The sequence below is a fragment of the Squalius cephalus genome (assembly GCF_949319135.1).
Source record: "Squalius cephalus genome assembly, chromosome: 15".
NCBI lineage: Eukaryota > Metazoa > Chordata > Actinopteri > Cypriniformes > Leuciscidae > Squalius > Squalius cephalus.
Genome location: NC_137136.1, coordinates 23,077,075 through 23,094,544, shown reverse-complemented (window position 1 = coordinate 23,094,544; position 17,470 = coordinate 23,077,075). Strand labels below are relative to the sequence as shown.

General features: G+C 37.5%; 1 protein-coding gene across 1 annotated transcript in view; it reads right to left on the bottom strand.

Moving 5' to 3' along the window:
• Nucleotides 1-15,168: 15,168 nt before the first annotated feature.
• Nucleotides 15,169-17,470, bottom strand: part of skap2 (src kinase associated phosphoprotein 2) — a 19,341-nt gene continuing 17,039 nt past the window's right edge. The window contains exons 12-13 of the mRNA XM_079895046.1: nt 15,707-15,809; nt 15,169-15,460 (exon numbers count right to left, since the gene is read on the bottom strand). Of these exons, the coding sequence (XP_079751172.1) occupies nt 15,717-15,809 (93 nt within the window). The 3' untranslated portion in view covers nt 15,169-15,460; nt 15,707-15,716. The remainder of the gene's footprint in view (nt 15,461-15,706; nt 15,810-17,470) is intronic.

Genomic DNA, 17,470 nt, shown 5'->3' with positions numbered 1-17,470 from the left:
AATCAGATTTGTCACTGTTATATACATGGTTTAATTTGCACTCAATCACCGGTTTTGAATCATTATAAACAATGGTTTTTGCTTCACACATACATTTTTGTATTAACCGACTCTTTAACCTGTAGCTATTCATCTATGGCCCATTGTATCATACTTATTGAGACAAAGAGCCCATAGAGGGGAAACCAACCACTCAAAACTCAAAATGGCATCATTGTAACCTGTTCCTGAATGAATGGGCATAACCGATTTCCACAGACACATTTTAAATAATCATGTGCGGTGCTTAAAAGCACAGTTTCACACAGCCCCCACGACGTGACGGATAACAGTGCCAGAATTGCCCCAATCTAATATCTTGTTAGAGGAAGAAAAGGGAAGTGCCCAATGGGTGAGCTCTATGTGTGTGTGTGTGTGTCTGTGTGTGAACGTGGAGCTTTGGGAGGGAGGGCTTGGTCTCTTGAGGGTCCCTTGTATCCATGCCAGACCATATAAATCAGCACGTGGCCCACGGCCGCAATAAGCTAGAAAATAAAAAAAGCATAAAAGTGTCGGAGTGAAATAGAGGAAGGGAGAATTCTTTTATGATGAAACTAAATTCTCCTTACTCTGCAGTAGATCCACTTCCCATGGTCTGATTGTTTACTCCTGACACCATTCATCATTACGCTGCCACAAATGACTCAAATTACCACACCTGCTACTCGTATAATACCCACACAATCAGGGCTTAACACTCAGGTAATTGTTTCAGAAGGAATTCCTTCAGTAAGACCTGGTGTGACGTCGTGTAAATGTGGGAGAGAAATTAAATCCACACATTTTGGACCTGTGGTGTTGAATGTGGCTACAGTAAGATTCATGTTGATGTAATGATCTAGAGTGGTCAAGAATCCATTTTAGAGAAATGTATCAGTGCATCTTTATTTTCTTATATTTTTCATTTGTTAGGGTCATTATTGATGAATACATTGAAGCTGTGTGTATTGATGTGACCATGTAGATAACACGAAGGCATGTGAAAACCATAGAAATACCCCAATGTGAAAATTCTAGCCAATACAGATAAGCTGATAATTATTTTCATGTAGTGGCCAATAACAAACTAAATTCAATTCAATACTATTTTGTCTAAATGAATTAAAAACACTGGCTACAGTATAGACCCCCAGGGCCCTATATGTTGATTTTCTAAAAGAGTTTGCAGATTTTAATGTTGTGTTTAAAGTGCTGATTGTCTGAGATTTTAACATTCACCTAGTCCTAGATAAAACAAATGATGCATTAGGAGTTGCGTTTACACTTACTAAACTCCTTTGGGGTCAAGCAGAATGTCACCAGACCCACTCATCGTTTTATTCGTTCACTACATTTAATTATAACAGATGGAACCAATCTTACTGATATAGATTTTCTACCGCAAAATGATGTCACAATGATGATGTACTGCTGACATTTGCCATATTGCACCACGTTATCAACCAGGTACAGGCATGTGATCAGATGAAGACAAAAACATATTTTAGCAAATTAAAAAATATTTACTTATTACAATAATACATACTATTGTACTGTAAAATAAAAAAAAAGAGTATTTAATAATCATGATATAATAATATATTATAGTATAATACAATATAACAAAAGTATTAATAGAATTGTTATTATTATCAATAATAACAAAGTTAATAATTATTATTATTATTTTATTTTTATTTTATTTTACAGAATAACAGTAAAAGTACAATACTAACATTTATGGTAATTTCTGCTTTCAAACATTAAACAATTGAGTTTTTATTTTAGCAGAAAACCTTCACTTCGCTTTGTTGACAACAACAGATTTATAAACAATTCTCATGACGAATGTTGCATTCCCAAATGCAAATTATAAGCGACTCAAACACAGCACTTGCAAGCTGCATCTCAGTTCAGAGCATCCATCGAAGGACTCAGACTTCAAAGGCCGAGCGTTGTTAAATGGGACGGTCTAGCCTCTGGAGGATTGTTCTTGTCACCTAGCAACTCTGACAGCTTCCGTTGACGAGCGGCAGTAACGTTTGTACTGGACTATTTATATTCAACTGCCTAAAAACTAAACTTTCTAAATATGTTCACCTTGGTGCATTTATGTATGTTATAAAGAGAATAAACTATATAAAATCACATCTTGGTAAGATGCAATGAATTCTGGGGTAGGGTAGGACGTAAAGTATCCATCTGTCGTAACCTTCATTGCCCAGGAAACGAAGGACGCATTTCAAGGCCGCATTTGAATACCTTGCCTGATCTGTCTCAGCTGCTCAGTGTACCCAAACACACAAACGAACTTGATGAAATGACTAGCAGAACAGGCACTAGTGCATTAGAAACTGTTTCACTCATCACATTAAAAAAGGTTGGAGAGAAATGTACTGCACCATGGTACAACAGTATTACTCACACTCTCAAGAGAGAAACTCGTAACCTAGAGTGCAAATTGGAAACAAACTCATTTAGAGGTCTTTAGAATCATGTGGAAAGACAAAACTTCCCGTTATAAAAAGCCGCCAGGGTCGAGCATCTCCACAAACTCATAGAAAATAACCAAAATTATCCAAGGTTTTTATTTAATTCAGTGGCTAGATTAACAAATAAACCGATGTCACCTGAAATTAATATTCCAACACAGTTTAATAGTAATGACTTTATGAATTTTTTCACTGAAAAAAATCAAAACCATTAGAAATATAATTGTAAATGCACGACCTTTGGCAGCGTTTTATGATTCAGCATCAATTATTGCCCCTCAAGAACAATTGCAGTGCTTTACAACTATAGGACAGGAAGAGCTCAATACACTTATCACTGCATCTAAACCAACAACATGTTTATTAGATCCAATACCCACTTAACTACTGAAAGAGTTGTTACCGGTAACAGAAGAGCCTCTTTTCTTATTATTAACTCGTCTATATCTCTGGGTCATGTCCCAAGATGGTTCAAGCTGGCCGTTATTAAGCCTCTCATTAAGAATTGTCAAATTGCAGACCCATTCTAGAAAAGGTTGTGTCTGCCCAATTAGGCTCCTAATTGCAAAAAATAAACAAATAAATAAATATATATATGAAATATTTCAGTCAGGATTTAGCTCCATCTTAGCACAGAAACTGCACTCGTTAAAATGTTTAATTACTTACTTCTAAGCTTCTGACCAAGGCTCCATCTCAATACTAGTTTTACTTGATCTTAGTGCTGCTATAGATCATTACATACTCTTAGATTGATTTCAAAATGGGGAATTATCCAAGTTAACGTCAGTTAATTATGGAGTGCTGCAAGGGTCTGTTTTAGGCCCTTTGCTATTTTCAATATACATGCTGCCCCTTGGTAATTAATACTATTAGAAAAAATGGAATTAGTTTCCACTGATATGCTAATGATCATATATTTCATCATGACCAGATGAAATCTCTAAATTATCCAAGTTGACAGAGTGTGTTTAAGATATAATATATCGCATGACCAGTAATTTTCTTCTATTAAATTCAGATATCAAAAATAATGTTCTGTTAAAAATATTCTACTAAATTCAGCATGTTACAGAAAGCTAGACCCAAGTGCAGTTATAATCCAGGGTTTCTCAAACTCGGTCCTGGAGGGCCACTGTCCTGCACAGTTTAGCTCCAACCCTGATCAAACACACCTAGCTGTGAGTTTCTAGTGATCCTGAAGACATTGATTAGCTTGCTCAGGTGTGTTTGATCAGGGTTGGAGCTAAACTCTGCAGGACAGCGGCCCTCCAGGACCGAGTTTGAGAAACCCTGCTTTAATCCAAAGTGAGCAAAACAAAGACTTGACTTGACTTGACATGGTCAATAACACAAACATGAAAATAACTCACCAACAAAGTGGGCTATATACACAAAGACTAATGACTAAACCAGGGACACCTGTGCACAATCAAACAATGATCCAATGAAAACAAGACACATGAACAAGGGGAAACACATGCCAGGATCACATGATGGGATAAGGGAATCACATGACAAAACCAGGAACATGACAATGAGACAAATTCAAAATAAGTGACATGAAAACATGGACATGAATGGAAAACCCCAAACCAAACGTGACACAGACAATATATATCCAATATTGTCTGAAAGTGATAAATAACAAAAATCTCTAATATTGGCCAATAACGGAAATGTTTTTGTTAATGTTACATTGGCTGATATGTTAGTTGTCTTGAACATATACTGACACCTAGTGGTGTGGATGCAGCATCACACAAAAGAAAAACGTTTTGTAACTGATACCATGTGCTATTCACAGTCAGCCATGACTAATTTATTCAGAGATGTAAAAAATATCCAGTATCAAGAAGGTAGTTTTCAGCTGGTCATGTGATCTCAACATGGCAGCCACCATGAGCCGACCATCTTCAGGTACAACAATACGCTTTTATTAGGCTACTGATAAGTCTTCATCTTCATCTCATGTGTGTACAGTATTTTACATATATTTTTCAGAGGCACTATGTGAACATTTAAAACATTGCCTCTGAATTGCCTCCTTATGTTGGAACAGCACAGCATCACAGGGAAATGATCTGCTTGACTTCTCTCAACTCAGACATCTGAGAGGCATTGAACAGTGTTATATCAAAGAACGCAACATGTCCATGACCTCTCCGTGGCATAAGTCACATGCCAGCACCTCTCCAGCAACCCGTGACAGATGTGAGCACCCTCTGGGGCTTGAGGTGCTAAATCACTTCAGGGACACTTTGGCAGGACCTCGGAGGAGCACAACCCAACCATGAATGACCAGCCATTCCTCAGTGACACTTTTAAGCTCAGCATTTCCAACCTGATCAAAATACATGCTCCTAACTTATCCTAAATGCTCTCTTTCTGGACACAAATCCCAACTGTACTGTGAATCACAACATTGAGCTTAATAGCTAAAAATGTGTGTGAGTCTGTATGCTGTAACATCGACCAGTCCAAATAGAGTTTGGCAGCTGCCTCTGGTCTCAGATGACTATAGTATCAGATGGCTGGTTTGTCTTCTCATTGGCTAGCTCACACACACAGGACCATCAGTCATGCATTAACAAGCGTTAGCATGCCAAGCTGGACACTTTTCTGGCAATCAGAGTCAGGTGTGCCATAGCAGTAAACAGGGGAGCAGCCCAGTAAATATTCTGCAACGCTGGGACAGACGAGCGCGTGGGAGAGATGTTTATAGCAGGTGGAAAAACGCTTGTCATGCTGATGGCCCTGATTTATTCTGGGAGAAAATTTGGCACATATATCACCAATGATGGCCAAGCAAGGCTTCATTCTTACACACACACACACACACACACACACACACACGCACGCATGCATTCTTTCTCAATGCTCTCTCTCTCTTCTCTCTCAATGCTCTCTCTCTCTCTTAAACATGACACCAGGCACTGGGATGATGACACCTACCATGCTGAGAAGTTTGTACAGATATTATTCCAAAAAAAGAGTTTTGGGCAATTCCACGCAAAACTGTCACATCCATAACGCCAACTCAATATCATGGCATTGAGTTGGCGTTATGGATGTGACAGTTTTGCGTGGAATTGCCCTTTTACTCCATTTTAGATCCAGTTACATGACACGACTACAAAGAGACGATTTAGTGAGAAAGGCTAAGATCTATTCAAATACATCCAAAAATATTTTCTTAATCAGCATTTTTTTTCTTGTTTTCTGGATTTTTACTAGTGTTGTTATTATGTTACCTATAATGTTTTCAGTAATTGAAATAAAGCTGAAATAAAAATGAAATATAAATATTAGATGAAAAACAAACTTTTTTTGGCAAGGCAGCTTTCTATGTTTAAGTATATCAGTATAATAAGCTGAAGTATAAATCTACTAAAACGGACAAAAGCATATTAAACAATGCTTAAACTAAAATTAAAATCGAATGAAAAATTTTAAATAAAAGCTAATTCAATACATAAAAAATAGTATATAAATGATACTAAAATAACACTGTAATGTAAGTTTCTATGGACCTTTTTCACATTTATGGGTTCTCAGAAGTGGAAGTTGTCATAGTTTGGTGGTGAATGGAAACTGCAACAAATATAATTTTTGAATTCCCATTCCCATTCCCAACCTACAATAGCGTTTTCTATGATTTTACAAAACAGGAGAGAAAAAAATATCAATAGACTGATTACGTTGGTCAGACAAGAGAAAGATGCCAAATTTGCCGTCACTCCCTCAGCCATTAGAAACATGCATGCAGGAACATTAACTATTTTTCTATAATTTAATGCCAATTTTTTTTTTTTTTTTATGTAAAGCTACATTTATGATGTTGATGATTTAAAAATGTTATAAAGGTCCATTAATTACTTTTTTGTTGTTTTAAGTTAAGCATAAACCCCACAAAAATGTCTTATATTTATTTTCAAAAGAAGACTTTTACTAATAGTTTGTTAAATTCTCCTTCTCAAGTGAATTGAAAATTTTAAGAAAAAGACAAAACAAAAATAATGATTAAGGAAATTATTTTTGCAGAGTAATAGTGTAAAATAAATTGGTGAATTAAACTTATTTATTCCCCTATTTAGAGTGGACGATATTTATTTAAACGGATCTATTAGAGAATCACATTTTTACTGTAAAAAAAAAAAGCCATGGGTTTGAGAGCAGCGGTTAAGGTCGCATTTCAGACGTAAAACTTTGATAGGACCTTTTGAAAAGTAATTGGAGGGATCTCTGTTTCTCTGATAAATGAGACCTGGCTGTACGCTGCCACCACCACGGCCAAATTAACAAGCAGCATGACAAACAACAATTAATAATGGCCTGGGGTCTGCAGGGCACGGTGCTTTTAATGAATTACCCATCCCTTTCCTCTGCTGTCTCGTCTCTGATTTAACTCAAAGCAGCAGATTGCAGACAACACCTCATAAAACCTGTTCCTCAAATCACCCTGATACTGCAAATGGAGGTAGTCAAATTTGACTCATTCTTCCAAAGTCACTGTAAAATGTTAAAGTTGTGAGTGATAATAAGGGCACTGTTCACATGATAACTGAACATTCACCACCAACAGGTTCAAAACTAAAGCACTTATGTTGCATCCTAACCGAGGAGGTCTAAAATATGCAGAGAGCGATCTGTTAGCTTTCTCAATGGCAGTTGCTCAGTTGGCACATGACCCCTAGAAGTATGTGACCTGCAGGTTTACATCTCTAGCAGAAAGGGGAAAGTATTTTCACAGCCCTCCAAAAATAAGGAATCACAGTTAAAATATCCACTATAATACAAAGAAATAAGTTTGTTTGCATACTTTTGAATCATATGCAAGTATGATTCTTACCATCAAAAGTGGTACAGTTACGCATACCAGCAGGGGGTGCAACTTTAATCTTGACTTACAAATGAACAAAATCACAGCCACTTAAAAGATATTTAATGTGCTTTATGTGGAGTCTAATCGTAAACCAATGAGATGTCTCAGTGGGCGGGGCTACCTACACAACATGAATTATTGCCCACCCATTTTTCCCATAGGGATTGTTTTTTAAAGTCTTCGTTAAAGTGTTGTTAGCCATGAACCAAACCAACTAGCAACAAGGTAGGACTGTATTTAATGGCTTTTGTGGGGGAAAGCAATCCCATGAAGCATTGCGAATGACACAACCGAATTATTTGTTCAAGTATTAAACTATTCATTTGAATTTGTTAGAAATTATATATTTAGTGTTTATTGCATATATAATATAATATATATACATAAATAAAATAAAATAAGTGCAATGTAGTGCTGTCAAAAATATATATATCGCTGCGAATGATTGGTGGAGTTTATGTAAAGCATCATGGGTAATGTAGTTTTTCACCCCAAATTCTGTTAAACAGAATTCTTTTAAAAATAAGTTATACCTGAAATAAGCTTTTGAAATAATGCTAACCTAGCGACTTCAGCAAAAGCATGCACCGTCAATTAATAACCTTGGAGCGCACAGTAAGTCTGTCTTTAAATTTTTATAAGTTATTGTTAAAAATGTATTTCCCTATGGCTTTTACTTCGACTGTTTCACACTATGTTAAGTTGACTGTGCAACTTAACAATGGGGTCAGTCTGAGGCAGTTACACAGATCTAAAGCTAAATCCTCTGTGGTACTAGGGTAACATCACAGCATTTCCTTTAATTGATAAAACACTTGCCTGGTAAAATATGAAGGCCAAGCGCTGCGACCATTATGAATCATCTCAGCCATAGCCAGCGTACGTGGAAAATGTGAGGCGTCAGCACCCCGCTCTGTAATGCCACGGGTCCACAAAGGTACTTTACATTAGACGCCTTGCATGAGTTGCATCTGCTGCGACTGACCCCAATTAATATTTGCTTACATTTCAGTGGTGTCTGCATCAGATTTAGAGGCGTAAAATGAAGACAGGGCCTTAATGGGATGCTGACAGGAGGCCAGTAAGAAAAGTAGTATATTTCCCTGAGGAACACCCGGGGATACCACATAAATAAGCCCCTGTTATTTCCAAGAGAGTTAGTGAGGTGTGCCTTTCTGTAAGTGTATGTGTGAATGAAGGAAAGTGAAATAGAGAGGAAAAAAAAGGGGGGCAAGTAATAAAGGTGCGAATAGTTCTGGATAAATGAGCAAAGAGGTCTTAAAACACCACAATGCTCTTCAGTTATATGGTAATAAATCACATATACCCCTAAAAAGGCATTTTTATTTTTAAATTGATAATTGAAGGTATGACGTTTTGTATGAATTGATATTTAAAGGTATGACTTTTATTTATTCCGTAGAACACAAAATAAGACATTTTGAAAAATGGGGCTCAAAGCAACATTTAACATTGTCCCCTATGGACTTTCATTGGGACCCTTACTTTTTAGTCTTTATTTATTCTCGCTTGCTCAAGCTTTGGGTATCGAGTATTACTTTTATCCCGGTGACACACAAATTTATATTCACTGTAAATTTGGTCAGAGAGAGGCTGTCTCATTGCTCCCTAAATGTAACTCATAAAATTAATCATGGATGGCTAATAATTTTCTGTGTTTAAACAGTGATGACACTGAGGTCATGCTTATTGGTTCTCCTCATCAGCTTAGTAGGACTTACCAAAGTCCTCTTATCATTGATGGTTCTGTACTTGAGTTTCAGAAGAAATTAAGGAATCTAGGAGTGATCTTTGATTCCCCATTGACCCTCATGTACAAAACGATAAAACTATCTCATACACTCACCTAAAGGATTATTAGGAACACCATACTAATACTGTGTTTGACCCCCTTTCACCTTCAGAACTGCCTTAATTCTACGTGGCATTGATTCAACAAGGTGCTGAAAGCATTCTTTAGAAATGTTGGCCCATATTGATAGGATAGCATCTTGCAGTTGATGGAGATTTGTGGGATGCACATCCAGGGCACGAAGCTCCCGTTCCACCACATCCCAAAGATGCTCTATTGGGTTGAGATCTGGTGACTGTGGGGGCCATTTTAGTACAGTGAACTCATTGTCATGTTCAAGAAACTGATTTGAAATGATTCGAGCTTTGTGACATGGTGCATTATCCTGCTGGAAGTAGCCATCAGAGGATGGGTACATGGTGGTCATAAAGGGATGGACATGGTCAGAAACAATGCTCAGGTAGGCCGTGGCATTTAAACGATGCCCAATTGGCACTAAGGGGCCTAAAGTGTGCCAAGAAAACATCCCCCACATCATTACACCACCACCACCAGCCTGCACAGTGGTAACAAGGCATGATGGATCCATGTTCTCATTCTGTTTACGCCAAATTCTGACTCAAGAGAAATCGAGACTCATCAGACCAGGCAACATTTTTCCAGTCTTCAACTGTCCAATTTTTGTGAGCTTGTGCAAATTGTAGCCTCTTTTTCCTATTTGTAGTGGAGATGAGTGGTACCCGGTGGGGTCTTCTGCTGTTGTAGCCCATCCGCCTCAAGGTTGTGCGTGTTGTGGCTTCACAAATGCTTTGCTGCATACCTCAGTTGTAACGAGTGGTTATTTCAGTCAAAGTTGCTCTTCTATCAGCTTGAATCAGTCGGCCCATTCTCCTCTGACCTCTAGCATCAACAAGGCATTTTCGCCCACAGGACTGCCGCATACTGGATGTTTTTCCCTTTTCACACCATTCTTTGTAAACCCTAGAAATGGTTGTGCGTGAAAATCCCAGTAACTGAGCAGATTGTGAAATACTCAGACCGGCCCGTCTGGCACCAACAACCATGCCACGCTCAAAATTGCTTAAATCACCTTTCTTTCCCATTCTGACATTCAGTTTGGAGTTCAGGAGATTGTCTTGACCAGGACCACACCCCTAAATGCATTGAAGCAACTGCCATGTGATTGGTTGATTAGATAATTGCATTAATGAGAGATTGAACAGGTGTTCCTAATAATCCTTTAGGTGAGTGTATAGCAAAATTGCACCCCATGCTATCCCTCTCAGCTGCAGAAAAGTTAATAAACATATTTATTTTTTCTCGCATTATTGTAATGCGCTTCTTATTGGGGTTTCGAATACTTTGAAAAGTTATAGAACGTTCAAAATCCAAAACTAGAGATCATATTTCTCCCGTTTTGAAGTCACTGGCTACCAGTTAAGTACAATTTTGATTTTGAAGTTCTCCTCCATTCAAAGCTCTCCACGGTCCATTTATCTTAAATTTTAACACTTTATATTCCAAACCAAAGTCTTCACTCTTCTCGGTAAAGGTGTGTTGGTTGTCCAACATATAGAGTGATATAGCATGGCCACGAGTGTGATATTGCGTATTTAAAGCATGTTATTTCCATAACAAGAACTCTTTTTAAAAGTATGCTAAAGAGTAATGGACTGAAGAGTGAATAAAAACATGCCTTTAATATCTTAATCCATTTTATACACACAAATACATAAAACAAATTCAGTATCGTGTCCTCTAACTCCAACACAAATAACGACATAATCCATCTGTGAACGGTCATTTTCTTTTACAGTGTTAGCTCATATAAACGGCATCATTACTGAATTGAGCAGTTAAACCAGAAGGGCACCTGCTCTCCACTTTGCACTCTCTGCACTATTTTCAACTTGACTCATCAAACTTCTTGTCCAGTTGCCCGTTTTAATTATTAGCGTTTTAGCATCATTACTAGAATTTAATGCGCCCCAGATTTACTTATGAAACCTATATATTTTTCCAACAAATTGTGATAGGATACGCAGCTGTCCGAAGCATAGCAGGGGAAGGAGTGCAGATCCATTAACCAAATCATTTATTAGCCTATAAAATCAAATGGTAATATTTAGCAAAACGGGCCTAGACGACAGCCAGCACGGTAGGTCTTTCATCACGGGATAAATTTTGCTGAAAGGAAAGACGATGGCAAGACTGCCCCCTGTCTGCAGGATGTTTGCAAAACCTACACTGAAAAAAATGATTTCTGGAGTAGAAAATGTGTTTCTGAGTGAAAATTGATTCTACACCCCAATTTATTTTTTGTAGCCACCAGAATTATGATCTAGGAATCACTCGGAGGAGTTTAGAGGGGGGGGGGGGGGAAACACCAGATTACGTCCTTATCGCCCATTTGGGTTTGAAACTTAAAATCACTGATTAGACAACTGGGGAAACTTCCAGTGAAATCTCTGCTTTCAACGAACACAGATTTCCGTCCCCCATGATGGACTGCTCCCTGCGGCACACACACCTCCCGTTTAATGTAAGACCGCCTATGACTAATTATGGTAATTCATTACATCTCCAATTAGGTTGTGGGATTTATGGCAAACTGGCCCCATAAAGAGCAGGATTTATGGAGCCTTTGAATGTCACCCAGAGGACAGAGGGTTGGCTTCATATCATTCTGCTCTGAGCCTCCAGCTCACTATATCATCAGCTCAAGAGACAAAGACACTCCACCCTGCTTTGTTCAAGCACAAATGCTACCCATCACCGTGGTAAAAATCAAGGCCTAGATGTCTCTACAGTCAGATATAGTTTAACTATATAAAACTGTGATTCAAGTGTGACCTCATTAACCTGAGCTTTAATCTTCAAACGTGTGATCATTAGTGACCAGCTTATTTGGACCAGCTTAAATATAATCAATACTTTAATATCTGCAGTGCAGTCCGTTCCACATGGCCCTGCCATCTGCAGCTCCAGCTTTGATTTTCACGACTATCATCGGCGAGAAACACAAGCACAGAGCTTGTAAATACTGACAGCCAAGGCAGTCCTAAAAACGTGAGGACCCTTTGTGCCCTGTTTTTTTTTTTTTTTTTCCTCGGAGCAGAGTCGTGTTCCCTGCAGCAGAGCCGCGGGAAGGCTGATTTGTTCCCTGGCTGGAGCTGACAGGAGCTGGTGATGTTGTTATGAGTCGGCTCCAGCTTCTGTGTTTCAATCAGGCACACAGCGGGACAGCCCATCTGCTGCCGCAAACCTCCCAGCCGCTACAAAGCAGGACCTGAATGGAAACGAGTGTTCTTTCAGCATCCTAGAACACAATCTATGTGTAAACGTTCACAACTGCAATCTTGCACTTATTGTGTTGAGTTGTTTAGTTTTACTTTTGTTGCTGACAGGACTAGTAAAGGGATAGTTCGATCCAAACCAGTGTGACTTTCTTTCTTCTGTAGAACACAAAAGAAGATATTTTGAAAAATGTCTTTTGTCCATACAGAGAAAGTCAGTGTCATATTTATATACTATTATAGTAATTATTAATATTTTGAAGTAGCTTTTATTTTTGTTTTCAGTATTAATTTTTAAATAAATGTTATGTATTTTGACATTCAAGCTATTCAAGCTTTCAGTTAATGTGTTAGTAGCAAAACTGTTTGGACCCAAAATATCTTCATTTGTGTTCTGCAAAAGAAAAAACGGAACGACACGAGGGTGAGTATAAATGATGACAGAATTTTCATTTTTGGGTGAATTAACCCTTAAAGTTCACCGACAAGGAGCCATTATTAAAGCAACTCGCTGAGGAGGAAATTCAATACACCAAAATGTTGTGCTGAATTTTACGTAGTTGGATGATCCATTCGGCTGAACGTCCTCTATATATGAACAGAGGCGCCTTTTGCAAATCAGAGGCCCGCTTCAAAGAAACAGTTGTGCTGATATGGAAAACAGCACACTATATCCTGTAAAAAATATTTAAACAAGAACTCATACAAGGACATTTTTGCCCCGTGTATCTTAAACTTGGGGGCAATTTGTATTAATTTTAGTGAGATTTTTGCCCCTTGCCCCACAATGGCAGGGGGCAGGGCTCTTTTTCGAGTGCAAGCGCTGTTGCGAGGCCCGTTTCAAGTGAGTGGGGTGAAACATAGCAAAGGCCAGTGCCGTCTATGACATCACACTCTCTGTTTCAGTACATCTCTGTGGAGGAGACGGATGTGCTCCTCCTCTTTCCGCTCTGCTTAGGAACTGGTGGGAAATGTATAATGAATACTAATGAATCCCCACCTCCCTCGACAGGTGTCTTACCTCCACCCCTCTCACTACTAACATCCTGTCCTCTCCTTTCCTCTCCTCTCTCTCTCTCCTTCCCTGACAGAGAGGAGTGAGCCGCTGACATGTGATGTGAATTTAACACACACGAGGCTCAGTGGAAACATCCTCTCCACCCTGAGCTCCTTCATTAGAGCTGGTTCTTTAACAGACTGGACGAGTTCAATCAGGAAAGTCACTGTGTTCCAGATTTCACCCTTCCAATAAATTATCAGGAAACACAGTTAAAGAGTGAAGAAATAGTACACCTATATAGCAGAATGTTTTCTGCTAATGGAATAAATTTAATTTCTTAATTAATACTGCTTTGTTTTTAATTCATTTCATTTATAGGCTATATATTAGAAGGAAAAAAATATATAATATCATATAACAATTAAAATAATTATATAATCAATGTAAAATAGATTAATCACGATTAATCGCATCTAACATTAAAGCCATAAAAGTGTGTGTATATATTATTATATTTATGTATATTTATGCTGTACACTCAGTCATAAATATATATAATTTGCAAACACAGACTTTTATGTTAGATGCGATTAATCGCAATTAATCGATTTTACAGTCCTAAATATAATATCATATCATATAATAATATCATATAATGTAGGCTAATATAATAGCCTATTTTAGTAACATTAAAATATGCATTCTGGCATATTTATGACAATATTCAGTCGGTTGGATTCAGTTATAAGCCTAATGTAATGCAAAATAAGATCTAATTTTCATTACTTTAATTTGAAAAGTAGGCTAATCAGTCATTACGATTACTTGTAAAGTAATCAACATGACACTATTTGATGTACTACATTTATTTTATACTTATTTTACTTTTAAAATGTCAGACTGATTTGACTTAAATGACTTTTTTTGCATTTATATTAAAACGAGAATCTCAGATGAAGAGGACACATAATATAAAATATAATTATTTAATACTTATGCTTTTGGCATTATTACAAATATTGATCTTGCTGATGTTAATAAAAACATTTGATTTCAAATCAATTTAAATTAGGCCTACCTTTAACAGCAGCAGGTCCAAGTCTAATTGTTTATCAACTGGTATATATTATTGTATAATGATCAAATTAAAATGTCTTTAGTATTTATTGTGTGAAGCTTGACTGAGCAAGTTAATATGCAAATAGTAACACTTCGTTTGGATACGTTCTTCCTGGCTGGCAGAGAAGGTAACGGCCTGACATGTGTTTTAATTAAGTTTCTCACTTCAGTGCCCAGATATTTGTGGATGTCAACGCAGCGGTCCATGAAGACACGATCCGATATGCCAAACACCTCTCCTACAGCAGATAATTAATTCCACATCTGAATAACTGCTTTTTGATTTGTTTGTTATGTTCTGCATAAAAGGTCAGAGATTTTGTTTCCCATCAGTTCGCTACGTACAGCTACATTGTGACTGTACGTCCAAACAGCCTGTGTAGAAACCGGTCTTCTACTCTGTTCCTCTGGAGGAATCAAATGGAGTTGCAAATGAAGACATTCCACACATCTGCACTGAAATATTGTGACGCAAGCTTATTAAAAATAACACTGTACGCTGCTGCCACCTGGCGGCTACAATACAAACTGCTACAAAAAGACTTAGTGATAGCGTTGACATGCTTGCTTTATTTCATGTCGTTTTTCCTTACAACATCATGCATTTGAAAGAAAGTCACATTCAATCAGTCATCTATATTACATACTAGAGCAAGTTAGTTAAATAATAAGCAAAAAGTATCACATTCTTCACTGAACATAGGCTGCTTTACAATTAATTGTGCTTTTTAACAGGAAGTATGCTTTACATATCAGCTACATAAAATAATAGAAACACACAGAATGAGATGGCAACTTGTGGAACATGAAGCTACAATGGCAGGTCATCCGAGGTTCCTAGAAATGAACAAAAAAGAAAAATATTTGATGTTTGACTGTACTTTGTTAAATTGCTAGAACACTAGCAAGAAACGCAACAAGTGACACATTGAATTATAAGAGAAATTTTGAAGTAGAAAGACTGAAATAGTATTTTCTTGTGAAACATACACTCTAATAATCTTTGTTTTATTTACAATTTTGAAAAATCATTTTTTACAGTGTAATAAAACAAGGCATATGGGCTGCCATTCATTTTCTCACCTCAGACCCGTTATAGCACATACAGTTCCATAAGATACTCCTTAGGCACAATTCCGATGACCCCTTTCAACTCCCCCACCCACCAACCGAAGATGTCGTACTCCTGTGGGGAAAAAACAGAAAAAACTATAACCGACGTTCATTAAACTCACTCACCGTTGAGACCAATCAGAGCAGTGACACAATCAGCGAGGTCAAATCTCATAGGTCAACGCCCAGGGGAATGAAAACTATCAATATATATAGTTCATATTACCCGTTCATCTTCGGGTTTTGCCTCATTTTCTTCTCATACTGTCTCTATCCGTACATCCCTACCCCCTTTTCCCGCACCCCTCCCAATCTCCTCCATTCTGTCTGTCTTCCCAAGGCCAATTCAAGGACACAAGGCCCATAGGACCTATAAAGATTACACAAGAGAATGTGAACGGGCGATATATTTCTTACGAAGCACAACAGATCTGTGAGCCTGAGGACAGAGTCCTTTTCTTTGCATACAGAGACAGATCAGCTCTTCACCAGCTCACGGAAAAGATAACCATAAAGATAAGAACCAGATAAGATCCGTCTCTCTTTCTTTATTCCATAATTACAAACAGATCCCACGGTGCCATTCACTTCAAAGCTACTAAACCCTGTGGTTGTTTCTCACAGACGCTTTCTAAACTCTGAGGTTACACTGAGGCGGATCTGTCAGGCCACATCGGGATTTCTTTCAAAGAGGAGAATGAGAGGAGACCGGACTGAAATGGACGTTAGATGCACTGAAAGTGTGTCTGGTCTCCACATAAAACTCCATTTCCCAGCAGACCTTTGGAAGAACCGGACAAACTGGGGTTCACGGACCCCCACTGAACTGCAAGGGGGGTGCCCATGAGGAAAAAATACAAAATGCTTTTTAGGGCGGTTAACATGTGCATATAACATTGATAATTAATATACAAACACAGAAATAATGAGATTCATTGAAATTATGTTTATTTTATTGACTAGAAGGTCAGTTTTAACAGTAAGCGGGAAAAAAATAATAATTATAAAGTAAAAAAAAAATATTCTCAGATATGCTGTCAACTTTATAAAAACTAACTATATTCCAGAAGATGTTTAACCATTTAGCACGACAATAAAAAAGTCAATTACCGTTTATACACTACGGTTGCATATTGTTTGTGGTCGGAAAATGTTTTTTTCTCATCGAGGTTGCATTTATCTGATAAAAATACAGTAAAAGCAATACTATTGTGAAAATTTAAAATATTTTTGAAAATATAAAATATTCAACATCATTACTCCAGTCTTCAGTGTCACATGATCCTTCAGAAATGATTCTAATATGCTGATTTGGTGCTCAAAAAGCATTTATTATTATTATCAATGTTGAACACAGTTGTGCTGCTTAATACTATAATAATTTTTTTCAGGATTCTTTGACGAAAATAAAGTTCAAAAAGTTTGAATTCGATATATTTTGTAACATTATTCACGTCTTTACTGTATTCACTTTTGATTAATTGAATGCATCCTTGCTGAATAAAAAGCATTAATTTCTTAAAAACAAAATCTCACTAACCCAATACTTTTTGGACGAGACATTTCTGATAATTTTGTTAATTTTGTTACAAATCACACTTAATAATGTTTCTCACACAGTATGCTTTGAAATATATAGCTGCCTTTATATTTTAGGAAAGGGGGGTTGGGGGGGGGGGGGGGGGGGGTCCCATAAAAAGCATTCATATTGGCATCAAAAAAAGAAAATCCCGG